This window comes from Paramisgurnus dabryanus, chromosome 2 (assembly GCF_030506205.2).
Source record: "Paramisgurnus dabryanus chromosome 2, PD_genome_1.1, whole genome shotgun sequence".
NCBI classification, from domain to species: Eukaryota; Metazoa; Chordata; class Actinopteri; order Cypriniformes; family Cobitidae; genus Paramisgurnus; species Paramisgurnus dabryanus.
In genome coordinates, this window is record NC_133338.1 from 2,775,174 (window position 1) to 2,793,656 (window position 18,483).

Genomic DNA, 18,483 nt, shown 5'->3' on the forward strand with positions numbered 1-18,483 from the left:
CCCTTCACAGACCCCATCTGACTCCACCCATCAAACTCCACCTCTCACAGACCCCACCCATCAGATTCCACCCCTCATAGACTCCACCCATCACAGACCCAATTCATCAGAATTCACCTCTCATAAGTTTCCACCAATTAGACTCCACTTCTATCTGGCTTCACCCATCAGACTCCACCTCTCTCAGACTCCACCATTCACAGACCCTATCAGACTCCACTTCTCATTGGCTCCACACATCACAGATCCCACTCATCAGAATCCACCTCTCATAGGTTACCACCAATTAGACTCCACTTCTATCTGACTCCACCCATCAAACTCCACCTCTCAAAGACCCCACATATCACAAACCCCTCCCATACGACTCACATCAGAAACCCTACCACTAGTCGCTGCCCCTTACAAGACCCACACATCAGGCTCCACCACTCGAAGATCATCTGTAAAGCTTACTTGATGTTGTCAAGGCAACCAGAGTCAGGTTTTAGGATGGCGGTGTGGTGGAACATCTTGTAGAGAGCGATTCCCAAAAAGATCACATTCAGCTGCAAGAAAAAGAGGCACAGGATTGAAATGTTAGTTGTGCTCAGAACTCTACAAAGCCCTTGCAGGATCACAAATTATGGCATCACATAACAGATGATTATGAACACATTAGCACACATTTGCTGGATCAATCTGTTTGGTTCTTAGAATCGTGTGTTCCTCTTTATACAACTCTTTTTATGCTTAATAGTTGCGCGTAGATATCAGGTATTGTGAAACCGTCCTCTGCCATCACTGAACAGCAATAAAGTTTCTGCATGCAATATTTACACATCTGATATGAGTTAAGGGAGTCATGTACAGGGGTGTAGGGTTTATATGAAAGTATCTCGGATGTAAAGTATAAAGTGTTAAGTGTTAGAATAACATCTGGAGACTCAATGATCGCCTCTGCTTACCATGATGATGAGTGTGGCTGGACCTATAAAACTCCAGATGAAATAAGTGTCCAACCTCAACCAGCACCTAAACACAGAAGAGAGATTATTGAATCACACGTACACACACACAAAAACAAATGCACACACACAAAATAAGACTGCAGGATGTCTCCGAGGTTCTTGTGTCTTCTGGGTGATACATGAGAGTTTCTTCAATTATTCAAGCTTTAATTTCCGCAACATTAGACTAAAATTGAACCCTGCGCACACACGCAAGACTTACACTCTGTCCGTCCCATAGCTCTGATAATCCACAGCAGCCGAAACGGCCACGATGAGGGCGGGAATGCCGTATCCGGCCAGGTAGAAATATCGCTTACGCGAGTGTTCGCTCTCAAACACCTCCACCAACATAATGTAAAGCTGAACGCCTTCCAGAAACATCCACGTGAACGCAGACAGGAAGAAGAAATGCAGAAGAGCCGCGAAGATGGCGCAGGCGATCTGAAACACAAATGATGCGCCACTCGTCATCGATGTGTGAAATACTTTGAGCTACATTGATGCATTACTTTTGCATTGTCATTTCTTGATGCTTTATTTAAACCCTAAATCTCTCTCTAAATGTCATGTTTCGTTCCCTTTTGGCTTTCCACAGACTCGCGTTTTCTCTCTCTCTGGATGTGCTGTGTGATGTGGACATTGATGGATGCTGTTCAGTGACCTCAAGCACCTGCCTAGATAATTGAAAACTATGAAATAATCGAATTTAAAGATTATTAATCATGTATGATGTTCCTGAATCAGAGTCACACACACATTAAACTTTTATAAGACACATTCAGCCTTTCTTAAAGTCAACCTTGTCTACGTTAAAACCGTGCTGAGTGTGTGTAGTGTACTAGTGTCCAGGGTGTATGGTTCAGGATGTTTGAGATAAATGTGAAGAGTGGGGTGTAGGGATGAAGAAGAGCGTACAGGCTGGTCTGCACGGTTGATGCCTGTGAGGAAGAGCGTTTCAGCGATGAAGAGCGAGATGCACAAGTTCTTGTGAATGGTGTTGCGATCGCTCTGGAGGCCACGGAAGAAGCAGAAGGTGAAGATACAGACGAGCAGACACACCAGAGACAGCAGGATGCCCACCCATGTGATGACGTCCAACAACAGATCGTGCACAGGATCTATTGGCTACAGAGAGAGAGAGAGAAAATTTAAAATGATTGTACACGGCCGAGTATCAAACGTCACACTTATATGTGCGTGATGAACATTTCATTTCAAAACCATAGATTTTAATACTGTAGGTTGTTGGCCGTCGCTTTGCTTTTAAAGTAGGTTGCCCAACACGATAGTATTTCACCTCGTGCACAAGATTTGCTGTTTCTTTTAAACATAGTCACAGTGTGTGACATCGAGTATGATTTATGACTGTGGTGCGGTATGAATTCTCAGATCCTGTCATTGATTTCCCGCCGGACTCCCTCTGTAGGGTCCCTACAGAGAGCACACAACCAAGGGAAAAGAAAACAGCTGATATAGGACGCATCCCAAAAGACTTTGAGTCGGTAAGACCGGATCTCAGCACTTCTGAAAACACAGCTCATGAATATTTAAGAGCAGCGCATAGGTACACAACCTGTGTGTGTGTATGTGTGTGCGTGTGCACCGTTGTGCACATAACACATAAGTCTTCTTGAGGCTCATTCACCCCTGAGCGCTATATCTCCAGTACAGTATACACACAAGCAGTTTGTGTGTGTGTGTGTGTGTGTGTGTGTGTGTTGTGCTGTAAGTAAATCAACTCTTAAAGCCCTGCTCAGCAGATTTCACAGTTAGACCTCAGACTTTATAGAGTCGATGCTCAGCTAAAGTAAATCTATGTGTCTATAAGCACACACACATACACAACTTAAACATGGAGACAAGCATAGAGCAAGATTGTTGTTAAATTAACTCTTTCACCGCCAGCGTTTTTAAAAAAAGTTGCCAGCCAGCGCCAGCGTTTTTCATGATTTTCACCAAAGTTTAATGCCTTCCAGAAAATGTTCTTCTTTAAATAAATAAACATACAATACACCAAATGAAAGAACAGACCCTCTGCTTTCAAACAAAAAAAACCGTTTCATCCTACCTTTAGTGGTTCTTTTGCAATCAGCTTTTGAATATGGGTAGGTTTTTGCAAAAACACCATATTTTGAGCAAAAAGCAAAAATAATTCAATTTTTGTGACTGACTTTTCATAGAGATCCCATTCAGAGCGATCTTTAAAACAGACACGGACATGCAACAGCTTGCCATAGGGCAATACTTCCGGTTTTAAAAAGTTGCGGAAGGGCGCCACCTGGTGGATAATAGCGGTATTGCGGAAAGACGGAATATCTCGTCATTGGCGGGGAAGCGTTTTCTCTTAATTGACGAGATATCTCGTCAATGGCGGGGAAAGAGTTAACTAAACATGTTTAATTCAAGCACTCAAATGCCATAAAAATGTAGCTATGTTGATTTTTTTGTGTTTTGGATAGTAACTACATTGGACAAAATTATAAATACAACCCCATTTTTTTGCCCCCATTTTCATGAGCTTTTTCATTTGCCCCCTTGATTTGCATGACATTTCACAGGCCACAATCAATGACCTTATCAACTCTATGCAAAGTAGATGTGTTGCATATGATGGTGATCACACCAGATACTGACTGGTTTTTCAGACCCCCCAATACAGTAAAACTGCACATTTTAGAGTAGCCTTTTATTCTGGTCAGCCTAAGGCCCACCTGTGCAATAATCATGCTGTCTAATCAGCATCTTGATATGCCACACCTGTGAGGTGGATGGGTTATTTCTGCAAAGGAGAAATACTCACATATAAGAATACAGGGCCAGATTTACTAAATGGGGCAAATAGGCGTGAGAGCGCAATTTCAAAAAAGTGCAGATGGAAGTGATATTCAGGGTTCCCACGGGTCCTTGAAAGTTTGTGAATCTGGGGAAAAATTCAAGGCCCTGGAAAGTTTTTGAAAATATACATACATAGATACAGATATTGAAAGTGCTTGAATTTATTTTATGCAAGAAGTTTTCTGGAAAAAAATCCATATTATTCCCTGTGTAGTGTAGGATAATATCATAAAAATTCTAGACTTTTTAAGCACACGTGCTAAACTTTTTGCTTTACATGTTTATATCTTCTGTATGTGAATGTTGATTCATACCAAAATGCTTTTTTGCATAGTTGTGTTTGACACATGAAAACGTCTGTTGTTCCCTATTTGCGCGTATTTAGACACTTGAACATTTTGAGTTTACTTGCATATTCGCACGTGAAATTCTAGTCATTTAAGACATTCATGCAGAAATACACGTCATGGGAGGGGCTTCTGCGACTCCGCTCGCTTCCTGTATTCATGTCACTACTAGAGCAAGCTCCTGATTGGTAAACGTGGCGCGTTTTCCGCCAAAGTTCAGATTTTTCAACTCGCTCGTTTCCGACAGCAACCCTCAATTTGCCTCTACCGTGTCGCGCTTAACACCTCATTCGCGCCGCGAGACCTCCAGATGTGCGTCAACTCGTTTTTACATTGCCTTAACATTGAAATCACTCGTGCTTGACGCCTCTCCCGCGGCTGGCGTGAACGCAGCATTAGACAGATTTGTGACCAATATTTGAGAGAAATAGGCCTTTTGTGTACATAGAAAAAGTCTTAGATCTTTGAGTTCAGCTCATGAAAAATGGGGGCAAAAACAAAAGTGTTGCATTAATAATTTTGTTCAGTGTATATACAAGCCAGACACCTAAAGTTCTCACTTTCTTCACACAAACAAAGTTTCAAGACATTTACGATAAGTTATGTAGTAGTCATTGTCTGAATTCGTTCACCCCTCGGTTTCTAAACTTAACGCCCATAATTCTTTCTGATTCCTCACGGCTGACACACACCTGTGTAATGAGAGCGTGGGGTAACCATGGTGACCAGTTTCCTCTCTCACTCTCCTGTAGGATTGATGGATGACAAATGTCTAACATTGTCCCCAGACTCATCATCTTTCTCTCTCTCCAGCACACATCAATCTGTAGATGAATACAGATTCCACTAACACACCTCTCTCTTCTCGCTCTCATGCATTCAGCTGTGGCACAGACACTCATCATACACATAAGCTCTCAACGCTCCGAGGGTGAAACTGAGCAGAAGGACATTTAGATAAGTGAGAGGATGGATAGGTTAATGAATGAAACCCATCTGTATGGTTGGGTAAAGGGCTGAACCCACCTTTTCAAAAAATATATGTGTAGGTGTGGCAAACCATGATGTGGATGTGTGTCCATCTGTTGGCATTCAACGTGACAAACACGCTGTGCATGAAATCTAGGAGAGCAAGCTTATTTTTCCCACAACAGGACCTGAAGGAGGCCCGTTGTTCTCCATCTTACTTTTCTAATCAAACCGCCCTTCACTGATCTACTACTTCTGTCTCTCTCCTGAGAATCATGGCCGTGTTGACGGCCGCACAACACACAGTGAGGCCATTCTTTCATCTGTAAAAATTTGCACCCCCCCCCCTTCGATTTTTATTCTGCCTCCTGTCAATCGTTCACCGTTGTTTCTCTCTAGGTAAAACTGAACTTCGGTTATGAATGGAAAATGCAAATGAAGCTTTTAGACTGCATGCACCTGGCTGAGGCCCAGTTTGTGGTCCCTCGCCTGCCCGACACACACAAAAAAAATCAACAATGGCGCGCCCGACCACACCGACTGTCCGACACACACATTACGACGACGAAATAAAAACGCTCTGCACTCAAACGTGATTGGTTTGAAAATAAAGCTCCGATGCAATTTATGGGATCGTCAGATGGATCGTGTTGGCCTTTCCACAGAAACACAACATGCAGACAAAGAGAAGAAAGAGCAACGCTAACAATGCAGTCTGATAAACACACGGCGTGCTCGTTCATTGCATTAACTCGCTCTGCGGGGAATCAGTGCTCATATGGTGAGATAAAGACCACCCACCTGATGATCTTCAACAATCCGCCTCACAGTCTGGAGTTATGGCCACACAATAAATAATCAACACAACCTCACACATCAGTCCTTACAGCCACCACACATGCTTCTGATAACCGAAATTATTACTAAAGGCATAGCTTTATTACTGACAGCAGTTTAATAGACACATGTAACCTGTTAAGCCCATACGGCAAAAATTATATGTTTTAAATATATGCAAAATACATATTGTCAAAAGTAAAGCTTAATTAAATATTTTTTTATTATTTATAAAAATAAATAAATATATGATTTATATTTTTATATATGAGAATATATTTCAAAATGTATTTCAAGGGCAACAAATACCTTTCTGATTTTGCAATCCATATGGCAATTATTCCCTGGACAAAATATCAAAGTTTGTGTAAAATATAAAATGATAAGTATATTTTGCAGTTGAAAATAATAATAAAATATATATTCTCATATATGAAGTTAAAACTTAATATATTTCAGGGGCAATAAATACATATCTAATTTTAGGATCCATACATCAAAAAATATATTTTTCCTGGACAAAATATAAAAGTTTGTATAAAATGTATAAACCAGTTTAATCACGCACATCAATCTTAAATATGGGTGCAGGATCACCAAAATATTACAAATGAACAAAGAAAAGATCCGCAAACCAAAGCTCGCCTTTACATCATTTATTAATGTGACGTTTCGGCTCTCTTACGACCCTTCCTCAGTCTGAATAAATGTATAAAATATAAAATTATAAGTATATTTTTGCAGTTGAAAATACATTTAAAAAAATAAATATCTCATATATATTACATAAAGGTTAAAACTAAATATATTTCAGGGGCAATAATACAATTCTAATTTTACAATCCAAAAGGCAAAAAAATATATTTTTCCTGGACAAAATATCACAGTTTGTATAAAATGTATAAAATATAAAATTATAAGTATATTTTGCAGTTGAAAATAATAAAAAAATATATATTCTCATATATGAAGTAAAAACTTAATATATTTCAGGGGCAATAAATACATATCTAATTTTAGGATCCATACATCAAAAAATATATTTTTCCTGGACAAAATATAAAAGTTTGTATAAAATGTATAAACCAGTTTAATCACGCACATCAATCTTAAATATGGGTGCAGGATCACCAAAATATTACAAATGAACAAAGAAAAGATCCGCAAACCAAAGCTCGCCTTTACATCATTTATTAATGTGACGTTTTGGCTCTCTTACGACCCTTCCTCAGTCTGAATAAATGTATAAAATATAAAATTATAAGTATATTTTTGCAGTTGAAAATACATTTAAAAAAATAAATATCTCATATATATTACATAAAGGTTAAAACTAAATATATTTCAGGGGCAATAATACAATTCTAATTTTACAATCCAAAAGGCAAAAAAATATATTTTTCCTGGACAAAATATCACAGTTTGTATAAAATGTATAAAATATAAAATTATAAGTATATTTTGCAGTTGAAAATAATAAAAAAATATATATTCTCATATATGAAGTAAAAACTTAATATATTTCAGGGGCAATAAATACATATCTAATTTTAGGATCCATACATCAAAAAATATATTTTTCCTGGACAAAATATAAAAGTTTGTATAAAATGTATAAACCAGTTTAATCACGCACATCAATCTTAAATATGGGTGCAGGATCACCAAAATATTACAAATGAACAAAGAAAAGATCCGCAAACCAAAGAGCTCGCCTTTACATCATTTATTAATGTGACGGTTCGGCTCTCTTACGACCCTTCCTCAGTCTGAATAAATGTATAAAATATAAAATTATAAGTATATTTTTGCAGTTGAAAATACATTTAAAAAAATAAATATCTCATATATATTACATAAAGGTTAAAACTAAATATATTTCAGGGGCAATAATACAATTCTAATTTTACAATCCAAAAGGCAAAAAAATATATTTTTCCTGGACAAAATATCACAGTTTGTATAAAATGTATAAAATATAAAATTATAAGTATATTTTTGCAGTTGAAAATATTTTTATTTTTAACCTTTTCAACCCTGTATTGTTAACAGGTTTTTAACATACAACGTTTTTCTTCCAATGCCACGTGAATATAAATGCTTAAAAATATATTTAGTTTTAATATATATTTTAAAATATACAAAAAAAAAAAAATTCATTTACCATACCATTTTTGTAAACCTATTTAAAAATATATTTCAGTAATAAACTTTTTATATATATTTTTTTTAATATATAGGAGCATTTAGGAGTTTGACCAAAACTAGTGTGTTTGTTTAAGCTTTAATCTAACTTTTCGTGGTACATAGATAAACAAATATGAGTTATTAAGCAAGTGATCTCATTCGGTCTCCTTCACTCTCCGCGATTCCCAACAGTGAATTTATAAAAATTATTTGTAAGTTGATCTGTTAGGTCACATTTCATTGGAAAGTCAGCTGTTTTTCAACAAACATAAAAATACAGCTTGTAGTTTTTGTTTTAAACAGAGGTGGCGATAGTGAGGCATTCCCACAGGAGAAATAATTGAATATTTACTATAGCAAGCTGTAGTACCTCACTATAGTAAATATTAAAGTATATACAACAGTTTATCGCTTTACTATAGTGCATACTATACTACAGTATACTATACTAAATACTTTAGTATACTATTATTTAGTAAACTATAGTATAACTATTATAGTATACTTCAATTAATTACAGTTTACTATAGTAAACACAATATTTTATAGGGGTTAAATCAAAGCAAATACAGACTCACATGCTCGGCCTGTAGGTTGCAAGTGTTTAGTTCAGGTTTACTGCGGTCGTTACAAACTTCAGTGCACAACAGAGACACAGAGTTATTTTCTGTCCCATTAAACCTGATGTTAATATTGGGATAGTTGGCTCTAAACATGTCAACGCTTAAACAAACGGAGTGACCGAGATCCTCTCGAAACTGTTGCTGTGCCATTCCAGAATGCAAAATGCGTGTCACAATGCTTCGATTTTTGAGGCTTTGGGAGTAAAAATGTGTTTTAGGGTTAATAATAAATCAGGTGTCCCATTACAAGACCTTTAATGAATTCACAATTTGCACGAGTAGATTACATTCAAATTCAATGCAAAGATGCAAAAAGACGCAAACTCGTGTGAGGTATGCGAATGACGTGAATTGGTCAATGTGATTGGCGCAAAAACACATGGTATTTGCGCAAGTTGAATTAATTTCACTTGAGTGAAAATTGGCATGACACAAAGTTAAATCCCACAAGTAATCTAGTATGTACGCAGCATTAGACTGCTAATGCAATGCTTCACCAGTTGAGCTACAAGTGATGTGTGATTTATATCTCAAGACTATTGTGTGTAATTTACCTTTACATCCACATGAGCCATGAGTACAGCGAAGTTTGTCAGGTGCGTACACGAGCAGGTGGTGTGCGTACGGTTGGTCCCGAGCAGTCGGCAGTCCTGTGTGGACCAGAAACCCGTCATGCTCCGCTTCGAGTAACTCCAGAACGAACAGTTTGGATTGAAATTCTCTTCTGACTGCTGGATGGAGAAGAGACAACATCATCAGAGAGGTCAGATCTACATTTGCCAGGTTAATGATATCGAATTACAAACATTTTTGGAAATACACAAGCTGGCACAATGTCACGCAACTCTTAGGTTGCTTAGCAACGGCAGACGCTAGGGGAGCACCCAATCATTTTGGAAAGGAGGAAAGCGATGTGGTTACATGCGAAATGTAAAATGTTCATTATTCATCTTATTCATCAAAGCATTGTAGATCATGAAATCCACCAATCAAAGAGGCTCCCAAATTTCAAAACGTTTTTGATTCAAATTAACTGAGCATATCTGCCATTTTCCCTGTGCTCGGCCTCTTTGGTGGATGCACCCATGGGATCGGCGCCTATGCTCTGACGCATGGTATGAATACACTGAGTTTTCGTTCACTTCTTTCCAATATAATGGACTCAAATGTCATTTGCTTTATAGGGAGCAGTGAAAAATAAAAACTGCTAAACTTCATCATGAAACCGAATGTTGAAATCCCTGTGGCCCATATAATGCTGATTTATTAAACTATAACATCAATAATGGATGAGTCACATTCAGCGCTGTCTAATGATGATAAACACACAGCTATATTAAAAAAAATACATCAAATTTTCTCTTTATTGAACTCGAGCATCAAAAACTTTCCTCATCATCGCTGATAGCTAAACACATCACACATCTTGAGTGTTACCACAGCAACAACATCTTTTGCATCAGCAGCACTTCTTTGGTCTGCAGATGAAGTGATGCTCAATGAGCAGGGCAGGCATTATAGATACACATTATTGTCTGCTATATTTATAAATGATTGTTTGACTGTGAATATGTTCTAGCTGGATACACAGCCGCTTGTTTGGGCACAGATTAAAAATGTTTTTAAAACAATTTCCAAACGTAACGCTTGACCCCTGATGTCTGTTTCATTCCTCTGTGTCGTGTCAAACTGTTTTAAATGCAATTTGAATGTCCAGCTAAAATTCTTTAACCTGAAACAGGAAAATCATTGAAGTTCATGAACTCTCCAGACTATAGGTACAAATGTGTCTTGCCAGAATTGAGAAGAGCGAAAGAGAAATTTTTTTATAAATATAAAGAAAATTCCTACTAAAACTACAACTTTTCTTCTTTGTCATTAGAAATGTTAATGCATGTCTGACAAAATGATGTTATCTAAAACCTGAAGACCATGTACGTTTTTTTAATCTCTGTCAAGGCAACTCATGCAAGACATTTCTCTGTTTTTAGTTATTAAAATAAATAAGCAAGTTATGCTTCCCTGAGCAGAGCAAAAAGAGATTAAATTTCATATTTTAAATTTCATGTTTATCCTGGCCTTGCAAAATCTCTCTTGAAGCATGTGACATAATATTATAACCTACAGTTAAGAGTAATAAATTAATAATTAAAAAAAGGAAATAAAAAAATTTATAATTATTGTATGACTTGTGTCCTAAATTACTGTTAACATCACTCTGGAATGCGTCTTGACCATATGTCTTTAAAATAAAGCCAATCTGTTTTTGTTTATGTCCTATCTTTATTATTGTTACTGACAGTGTCATCCCATACAGAGTTAACATCATAGAGTTGGAGGGGGGCAAGGGGGCAAAACCCCCAGACCAAGGACAATTATGATTTGGTCTGAGGGGGGCAGGGGGGCACTGCCCCCCACACCAAAGTCAATTATTATTTTGTCTGAGCTATAAATGAAACAAAACTATGAGGATTCATATTTTATTTGTCTAATCTTAATATTTCCCCAAGCACAAATGCGAAACTTGGCCTATGGTCAACACCAAAGCACTAAATTCGATAGATTTGTGTGAAATTGTGCATAAAAATCTTAATTTAAGTAGCTTATTGAAGTTGCATAAATCTCACAACAAACAAGATGGCACACCCTGCTGTTAAATCACATAAATCAGCCTATTCTATTCCTGTTTGGTTGTTTATGAGTCTCTCTTTTGTCTCGAGTGGTGAATGTGGATTTCAGCATCGTCAAGCCGGTGTTATTGAGACCTCAAACATGCCGAGCATGCTGGGAAACCAAAGAACTGACTGTAGCTGCAGCATTGTTTGTAAGGAACAGTGGGCAGCTCGTGCGCTACTTTTAAATAAAAGTACAATGCTTGAGGAGGCAACACACTGTGTTAAAAACCAGGGGGGTGCACAGTTTTATGACAGGATAATCTGTGCAAAATTTAGTCATTATTTTGTCCTGTGGAATATATGTAAATGTCTGTCGTGTGAAATGGCTTGATACAGCCTCAGGAAACAATCGTGACGAACACATTTGTAAAAATCTTTATGTTTTCTTTATGTGTGAGATCGCTCGCATCCTCCCATGTGCAGTATCAAGGTTTTTAATGTCTGCCACGGGCCACACACAGAGTCAAATGTGTGTGCTTGTACATTGGTGTGTTTGTTAAAGTCAAAGTGGTGAGAAATAATTCAGTATAAATGCTGGAGGTGCGATTGGAGGACCTGTGGTGAGACAGTACTGCATCGCAGCGCTTACTCATCCAAATAAACACACACATTTAACTTAGTAGCTCAGTAGCAGTTGCAATGAATATAGCAGTGTTGTATCAATCCATTTTAAAGGACTACAAGACATCCCCTATATAGATATAGATAAGATCCACACTATAGGTAAAGACACACGGTCAAAACATCTTTTTATCTTCATCTCAAATCTTATGCATTACTGAGAAAACAACTAAATGGGTTTTGGACAAACAGCACTGCATCTGCTGTCATACCTGAACGTGCTGGACGGTGAAGATGACGGGGTCGGACAGGTAGACTTTGTTACTGTCTTTGCTGATGGCTGCGGTTATAACGGGTGAGTTGACGATGACCGAGTAGTTTGTGTTTAGTGTCTCGCTGCTAAACTTCACGCTGGCGTTTTCGGTGGTCAGATATGAACCCAGGTGCTTGTATAACACGAAAGCCATCCGGATCTCACCTGAAACAAATGGAAAACAGCTGTTAGATTTATCGTGACTCTGTTCGGTCATTCTCACGCTTATAATATGATGTAAACAACAGCCTTGGTCTGTATATAACAGTCTAAATATTTATTATTTTAACCCTTTATGTGTTGTTGGGGACATTTTGGGGGTTTTAAGTCTTAATTTGGCAACAACTTTCTCTGTGTTTCAACAAATTGAATGATTTTTGGTGACAAATCTTATATTGACACATATTTCAAGAAAATGCTTTGAATTTTTTCCAAACTCCACAATATACCGTGGGCAAATGTACTACCCTTTCGGGTTTGTGGATGAAAACATCAACTAAATTAAACAACTGTAAAACTGTATCAGATGAATTTCTTTTTTTCACATTTTTTTTTTGCATAAATCTGTTAATCAACCTCATACTGATCAAAACTACCAAATGTTTTAAAATATTCAATGATTTTAACTCTTTAATTGCCAAGTTCATAAGTGATGTCACTGATTTGGGGGAAAAAACACAAAATGACTGATTTTTAATATAAAAAGTGATTGTGTACTGGATTTTTTCCACCTTTTTCACAGTCTTGGGCATGTCGAAGATTGGTAAAAATATTGGCTTTGATGCATTTTTAGTTTTTGTGCAGCATCAGATTTGATTTTTTTTCTCCCTCATTTGTTGTTCGTGAATTTTTTGCTCCATTGACTTCCATTATAACCACATTGTTTTTTTTTATAGCAAAGCATTTGCTGATCGGCATTTGCCACCATTAACCCTTTAGTAGGCCTGTGCAGAAAACGAACATAATTTCTGGCTTGTACATTGAGTTATATGGACTATAACAGCATATTAGAGAGTGTGTGTGTGTGTGTGTGTGTGTGCGTGCGTGCGTGCGTTGCAATCAAAAAATGTCTTTATAATGGAAGTCAATGGGGCAAAAACAGCCAAACAACAAATGAGGAAAAAAATAAAATCTGATGCTGCACAAAAACTAAAAATGCATCATTACCAATGTTTTTACTAATCTTTGACATGTCCAAACTGTGAAAAATGTAAAAAATCCAGTCCACAATTTCTTTTTATATTGAAAATCAGTCAGTTTTTTTCCTAAAATCAGTGACATCACTTATGAACTTGAAAATTATTTTTGTAAACATTTGGTAGTTTTTATCAGTACTGAGGTTGATTAACAGATTTATGCAAAAAAATTGGGAAATAAATAAATCTGATACATTTTTACAGCCGTTTAATTTAGTGTTTTTTCTGTCCATGAACAATCCCCAAGGGTTAAATGTAAAGGTTTTTGTATCAACTTCATGAAAAATGAGATACATCACAAGTTACTTTGTTTTGTTAGATTGATGCCAGCTTATTTATTTACATTTTATTTTGGTTTTCCAAACCTGAGTTTGCCTTAATTATGGTCAAACTTACCTGGCTAGTTGCATGGTAACAGACTGGCAGGTTGAACAGGCTAAACCCAAACACCGATAAACGATCTTTAAAATAAATCGACTTTACTTCCGTATTGTGTTTTCTACTGTAAATTAATTGGATATAGAAAAGTAGGTGTTTTTAATTCAGAAATAGAACTCGCTGCAGACTGAAGCTATGTTTATACTCGCCGCGTCCGCACGGGCGCGTTGGTGCGCGCGGCAAAAATGACATTAACGCGGAGTGGGCGGTCGTGCGCGTTGGGTGCGCGAGACCCCATTTCGCGTGGCGGTGTGCACGGCATTTTTTGTAACTTTCCGCACGGCTCCGCATCCGAAAATGACCGAACTCGAGGCGATTCTGTCCGAGCAGGCAAGCCTGTGACGTATCTCTTTGATCAATCCAAGCAAAACAATGTATATATTTATCTGACACTCTGTAAGTAAAGTATGGAAACTTTGCAGTTTAAAACACGAATTCTTTTACATGATTCAGAATGTTTGGCTTATATTTGTATTGAATGAACCACTAGACGAGGAATAAAATACAAACCTTAAGATATCTGTACTGTTTGTTTAGTAAAAAACGTAAATGAAATGATAATGTTTAATAAAGACATATTTAAAAGATTGTTGTTTTATTCATGTTCTCATATTTATATATCAAACTCTGATGTTAAAAGCACCAGGGTTGTTCCAGCGGACGACTTCTTCTATCCTCTTTTTTATGTTTGTTTTTGACTTTATTGCTCGCGTCGCCCCCTGATGGTTCAAAAAATAGTGCAACAGCGAGCGCGTCAACTATAAACGCCTCGTCCGTTTGGTAAGAAGCGCGCCCGATCCGCGGAGGCTTGCGTTGCAGACCAAAGCGCGAATATAAACAAAGCTTGAGAGTTGGAGGGGGCGGAGTTAACAGATGCTCCGCCTAAGCCACCAAGCTGACATCATCAGAGAATGATTTTCAGATTTTAATTAAAGTTTATTAGGGCACATAAAACATTTGTTAAATAATAACTTTCACAGCTAAATTGTTTATAACGAACACTGCAATATTCCTTTTAAAAAAAGAATTGTCAGTTTTAATTTCATGGGGACTTTAAGTTGATCTTGTTAGCAGTGGTATGGCAAAATTCTTTAGAAACGCAGAACTTGATTGGGTTGACTAAAAAAAGCTTTTTCATTACCGTGTGCTGATGGCATCTATTAGAGCAGACACTGTCACAATGCCATCAAAATCCTGTTTTCGGCCGTTATATGAGAGGAAAAGAGCAATGAAGTGAAATCATTTCAGCTTTGATTAGATGGGACTCAGTAGATCATGTAATGAATACATAACACCCATAATGCATTGTTCTTCTAGGCAGCCCTCACCCATAATGCTTTGTTCCCCTCAGCAGCATTTACTGAAAGCCACAAAGGTTTCAAGTGGGGAATAAAAAAAGTCTAACCACAGAGGCGATTTGATTCGGCTTCATTGAAATGTCATTAGCGCTTTACTGGCCCCGTTGACGTTCTGCTCGTTATTTTCGCGTCTCTCACTCGCTTATTTTTTGTAGTAAAACGAAATGAAAGAACGCCCCCCGCCGTGTCCCCCCCCCAAAGTCTGGCTTCACTGACTCACAACAGAAGATATTTGCAGAAAAGCAAAAGAACGATTTTTTTGGCTTCCCTGTTGATCGTCCAGTTGGTAACAAGCGTTTTTGGAGGGAAAGGAAGCCTTTGATGAAGGAATGCAGCTGAACGTCAGCTTGTTCGTGAAACAGAAATACGTTAAGAACTGCAAAAAGTTCAGAGGATCTCTGCTCCGCTTGCATGAAAGCCATAAAAAGTCTGAATAAAAAAGTGAAATTATTTTGTGAACTTCACGTGTAGCTGGGATTCAGATGGACCGTGCAAAGCAAAACAGAAGGAGTGATAGTCCTAAAATAAACAAATCAAACAGGATCCATTTATTTAAGTCTGTGTAAAGTCATTTTAAAGTCAAAATTGTATTGCCGAAAGACATTATAACGACTGTGAACTATGTAGAACTTAATTACACTGTTAAACCACATTTCTGTGTTCAGAATTATTTGGGCGGGGCTAAGACGGTGGCTCGATGATGCACTGGAGCCACCGAGCATGGCCCCGCCCCTAACACAATCGCGATCATCAATACAGGGGTTTGTTTTCCAAAAGCATGGTTAGCTAAAAGTTGATAGAAACGGCAGTTTTAACGCGAGTGGGTGTGGTTTCAGTGCCAACAGATGACACGCCTCCAGCTTTTGGGAACATAGAATCCTGCTTGTTTTTCCAAGATTTTAATAACTTATTTTAGTGCTTAATTAATAAATTATTAAATATTATTAAAAGATTACTAAGATTAAAAAAATTATTTTTAAAATTTATTTTTTGAATAATATATGGGTGTGTATATATATTATATACATACATACATTTATTATTTATTTATATTTTGATATATTCTTTATTATAAATTAAATATTTTATAAAATGTTATTAAATAAAAGTAATATATAAATTACAAATGTTTGAAATGAATACATGTATGTGTGTGTGATTAAAATTACACACAGTACACACACATATATTATGCAAAAAAAATAATCGTGATTAATCTTTGCATTACATTTTTAATAATAATACTTTTTTAATCATTTTTAATTTTCAACTTTGGCTGTGGGGGGAAATTATAAATGTTTTCTGTGGTGTCACAAACTATGAACACATTTAATATCGGACTTTACAAAGACTTTAAAGATGGATAGAAACCTACCTCACAAAAAAGAATAATAATATTTATAATATGAATTTTCCATCACAATAGCGCCATATCTCAACGATCCCTCAATGATTATTCATTCATGACTCAATGATAATTCTGTGTTACCTCTACATCACTGTAACATAAATGTATGATAATATTAAAATATATAACAAAGTAATTGTTGAAATATCATCAATGTAAACTCTATGATAACTTTGCATTAATACTGTGGATGTCTAGATTTCCACAAACATTGGATGTCAAATATCTTTTGGTTTTCTGTTGCACTTTCCAAGTTGTACTGTAAGTTAGAAATAAATGTAAGATACTGTGTGGCCTGGACGTCACCTCACATCCACAAACATGCTGTTGTTTTGTGTCAGGACCGTACCGTTTCTCCCATGTTGTTTAAGAGTGTTAGCTGACAGGTGGATGGCGTTTCCTTGGCCTCCAGTCTGTGGAAACTTCAGATCAGGAAGATTTCCATCTGTGCTCATCCTGGCCACTTCCAGCTCTAAACACACAAACAAACACAGAGAGAGTCAGGACACAAACATGTGCAAAAGCAGATGGGAATGCTTGGCCATGTTAGTCAGGACACATGATTCTTCTTCTTCCTTTATTTCTTCACGCCATTCCAGCATCTACGGCTATATTCATGGTGAGAACCAGTTAATCCATACACAAGTTTTATTCAGACAAGTTAATCCATACACAGGTTGGGGAGGGACAATATGGCATCTCCAATTTGCTTGTTTTTGGCCTCTGGGAGAAAACCTTGGTACCCGGAGTAAACCCACGCTGACACAGGGAGAACATGCAAACTCCACACGGAAAGGCCACTTTCCCTAGCCGAGGCTCGAACTAGAGACCTTCTTGCTTGCTGTGAGGCAACAGTGCTACCCACTGAGCCACCGTGCCGCCCCGGACACATGATTCAAAGTGTAACATGCATTCTTATGATATATTTAAATGCACAATACAATATTACCTCTTTCCCTAGCATTGACGAGTCGCATTGAAAATCGCATCGAGTACCCACAGAAGACCTTTATAAAGGCATTGGAGCCGTGCGGATTACTTCTGTGAAGGATGAATGCACTTTTTTGGAGTTTAAAATCAGTTCTTGTTCCCTGATCCCTGTTTTCTACCATTATAAAGCTTGGAAGAGCAAGGACATTTAGTAAAATAACTCCAAATGTGTTGGTCTGAGAGATGATGCACATATGTATCTCGTAAATTATAGGGTAATTTTGATATTTGGCTGGAGTATCCCTTCAATACCAATTAAATTGACATCCTTATTTTGGACACATGGCAATGACGCAATACATCAAGTTTGTTTAGCAAGTAGTATTTGAGTTAATGTATTGTAAAGCAAGATTTTTCAAACTGGGGTGTGCAAGAGGAATTGCAGAGGGGTTGTGAGTTGATAAAAAAATGAAAAACTAAATAAAGAAAACACTTACTTACCATATATATATACAGAAGTTTATTTGTCTTATCATGCCGTTTAGACAACATTATGTTATATCAGAAACCCAGCCAGCAACAAAGGTTGAATCAATGTTGAATTACCTTTTGATTTTGCATTTGAATCAACGTTGGTAAGGCAACGTTGTTTAAATGTCTTACTTTCAACATTTGTAAATTAAGGTCTTTGCATCAACTGCAAATTGACATTGAAATATGCATCGATTTAGCAAATTCAATTAACATTGATATCGTGTTTTACCATTTTTCAACGTTATATCAACGTTAAACAAACAACTGACATTTCAACCAA

The 18,483-nt window shown here is 37.1% G+C and overlaps 1 protein-coding gene across 13 annotated transcripts in view; it reads right to left on the minus strand.

Annotated features, from left to right (window-relative positions):
- The window catches only part of LOC135731522 (adhesion G protein-coupled receptor L3), a 235,137-nt gene that overhangs the window by 31,345 nt on the left and 185,309 nt on the right, over positions 1-18,483 (minus strand). For all 13 annotated transcript variants that reach the window (XM_065249565.2, XM_065249552.2, XM_065249559.2 and 10 more), the window contains 7 exons: positions 17,089-17,211; positions 12,299-12,504; positions 9,345-9,521; positions 1,908-2,117; positions 1,213-1,433; positions 948-1,014; positions 457-548 (listed from right to left, as the gene is read on the minus strand). In XM_065249565.2, coding sequence (XP_065105637.2) covers positions 457-548; positions 948-1,014; positions 1,213-1,433; positions 1,908-2,117; positions 9,345-9,521; positions 12,299-12,504; positions 17,089-17,211 — 1,096 coding nt within the window. The remainder of the gene's footprint in view (positions 1-456; positions 549-947; positions 1,015-1,212; positions 1,434-1,907; positions 2,118-9,344; positions 9,522-12,298; positions 12,505-17,088; positions 17,212-18,483) is intronic.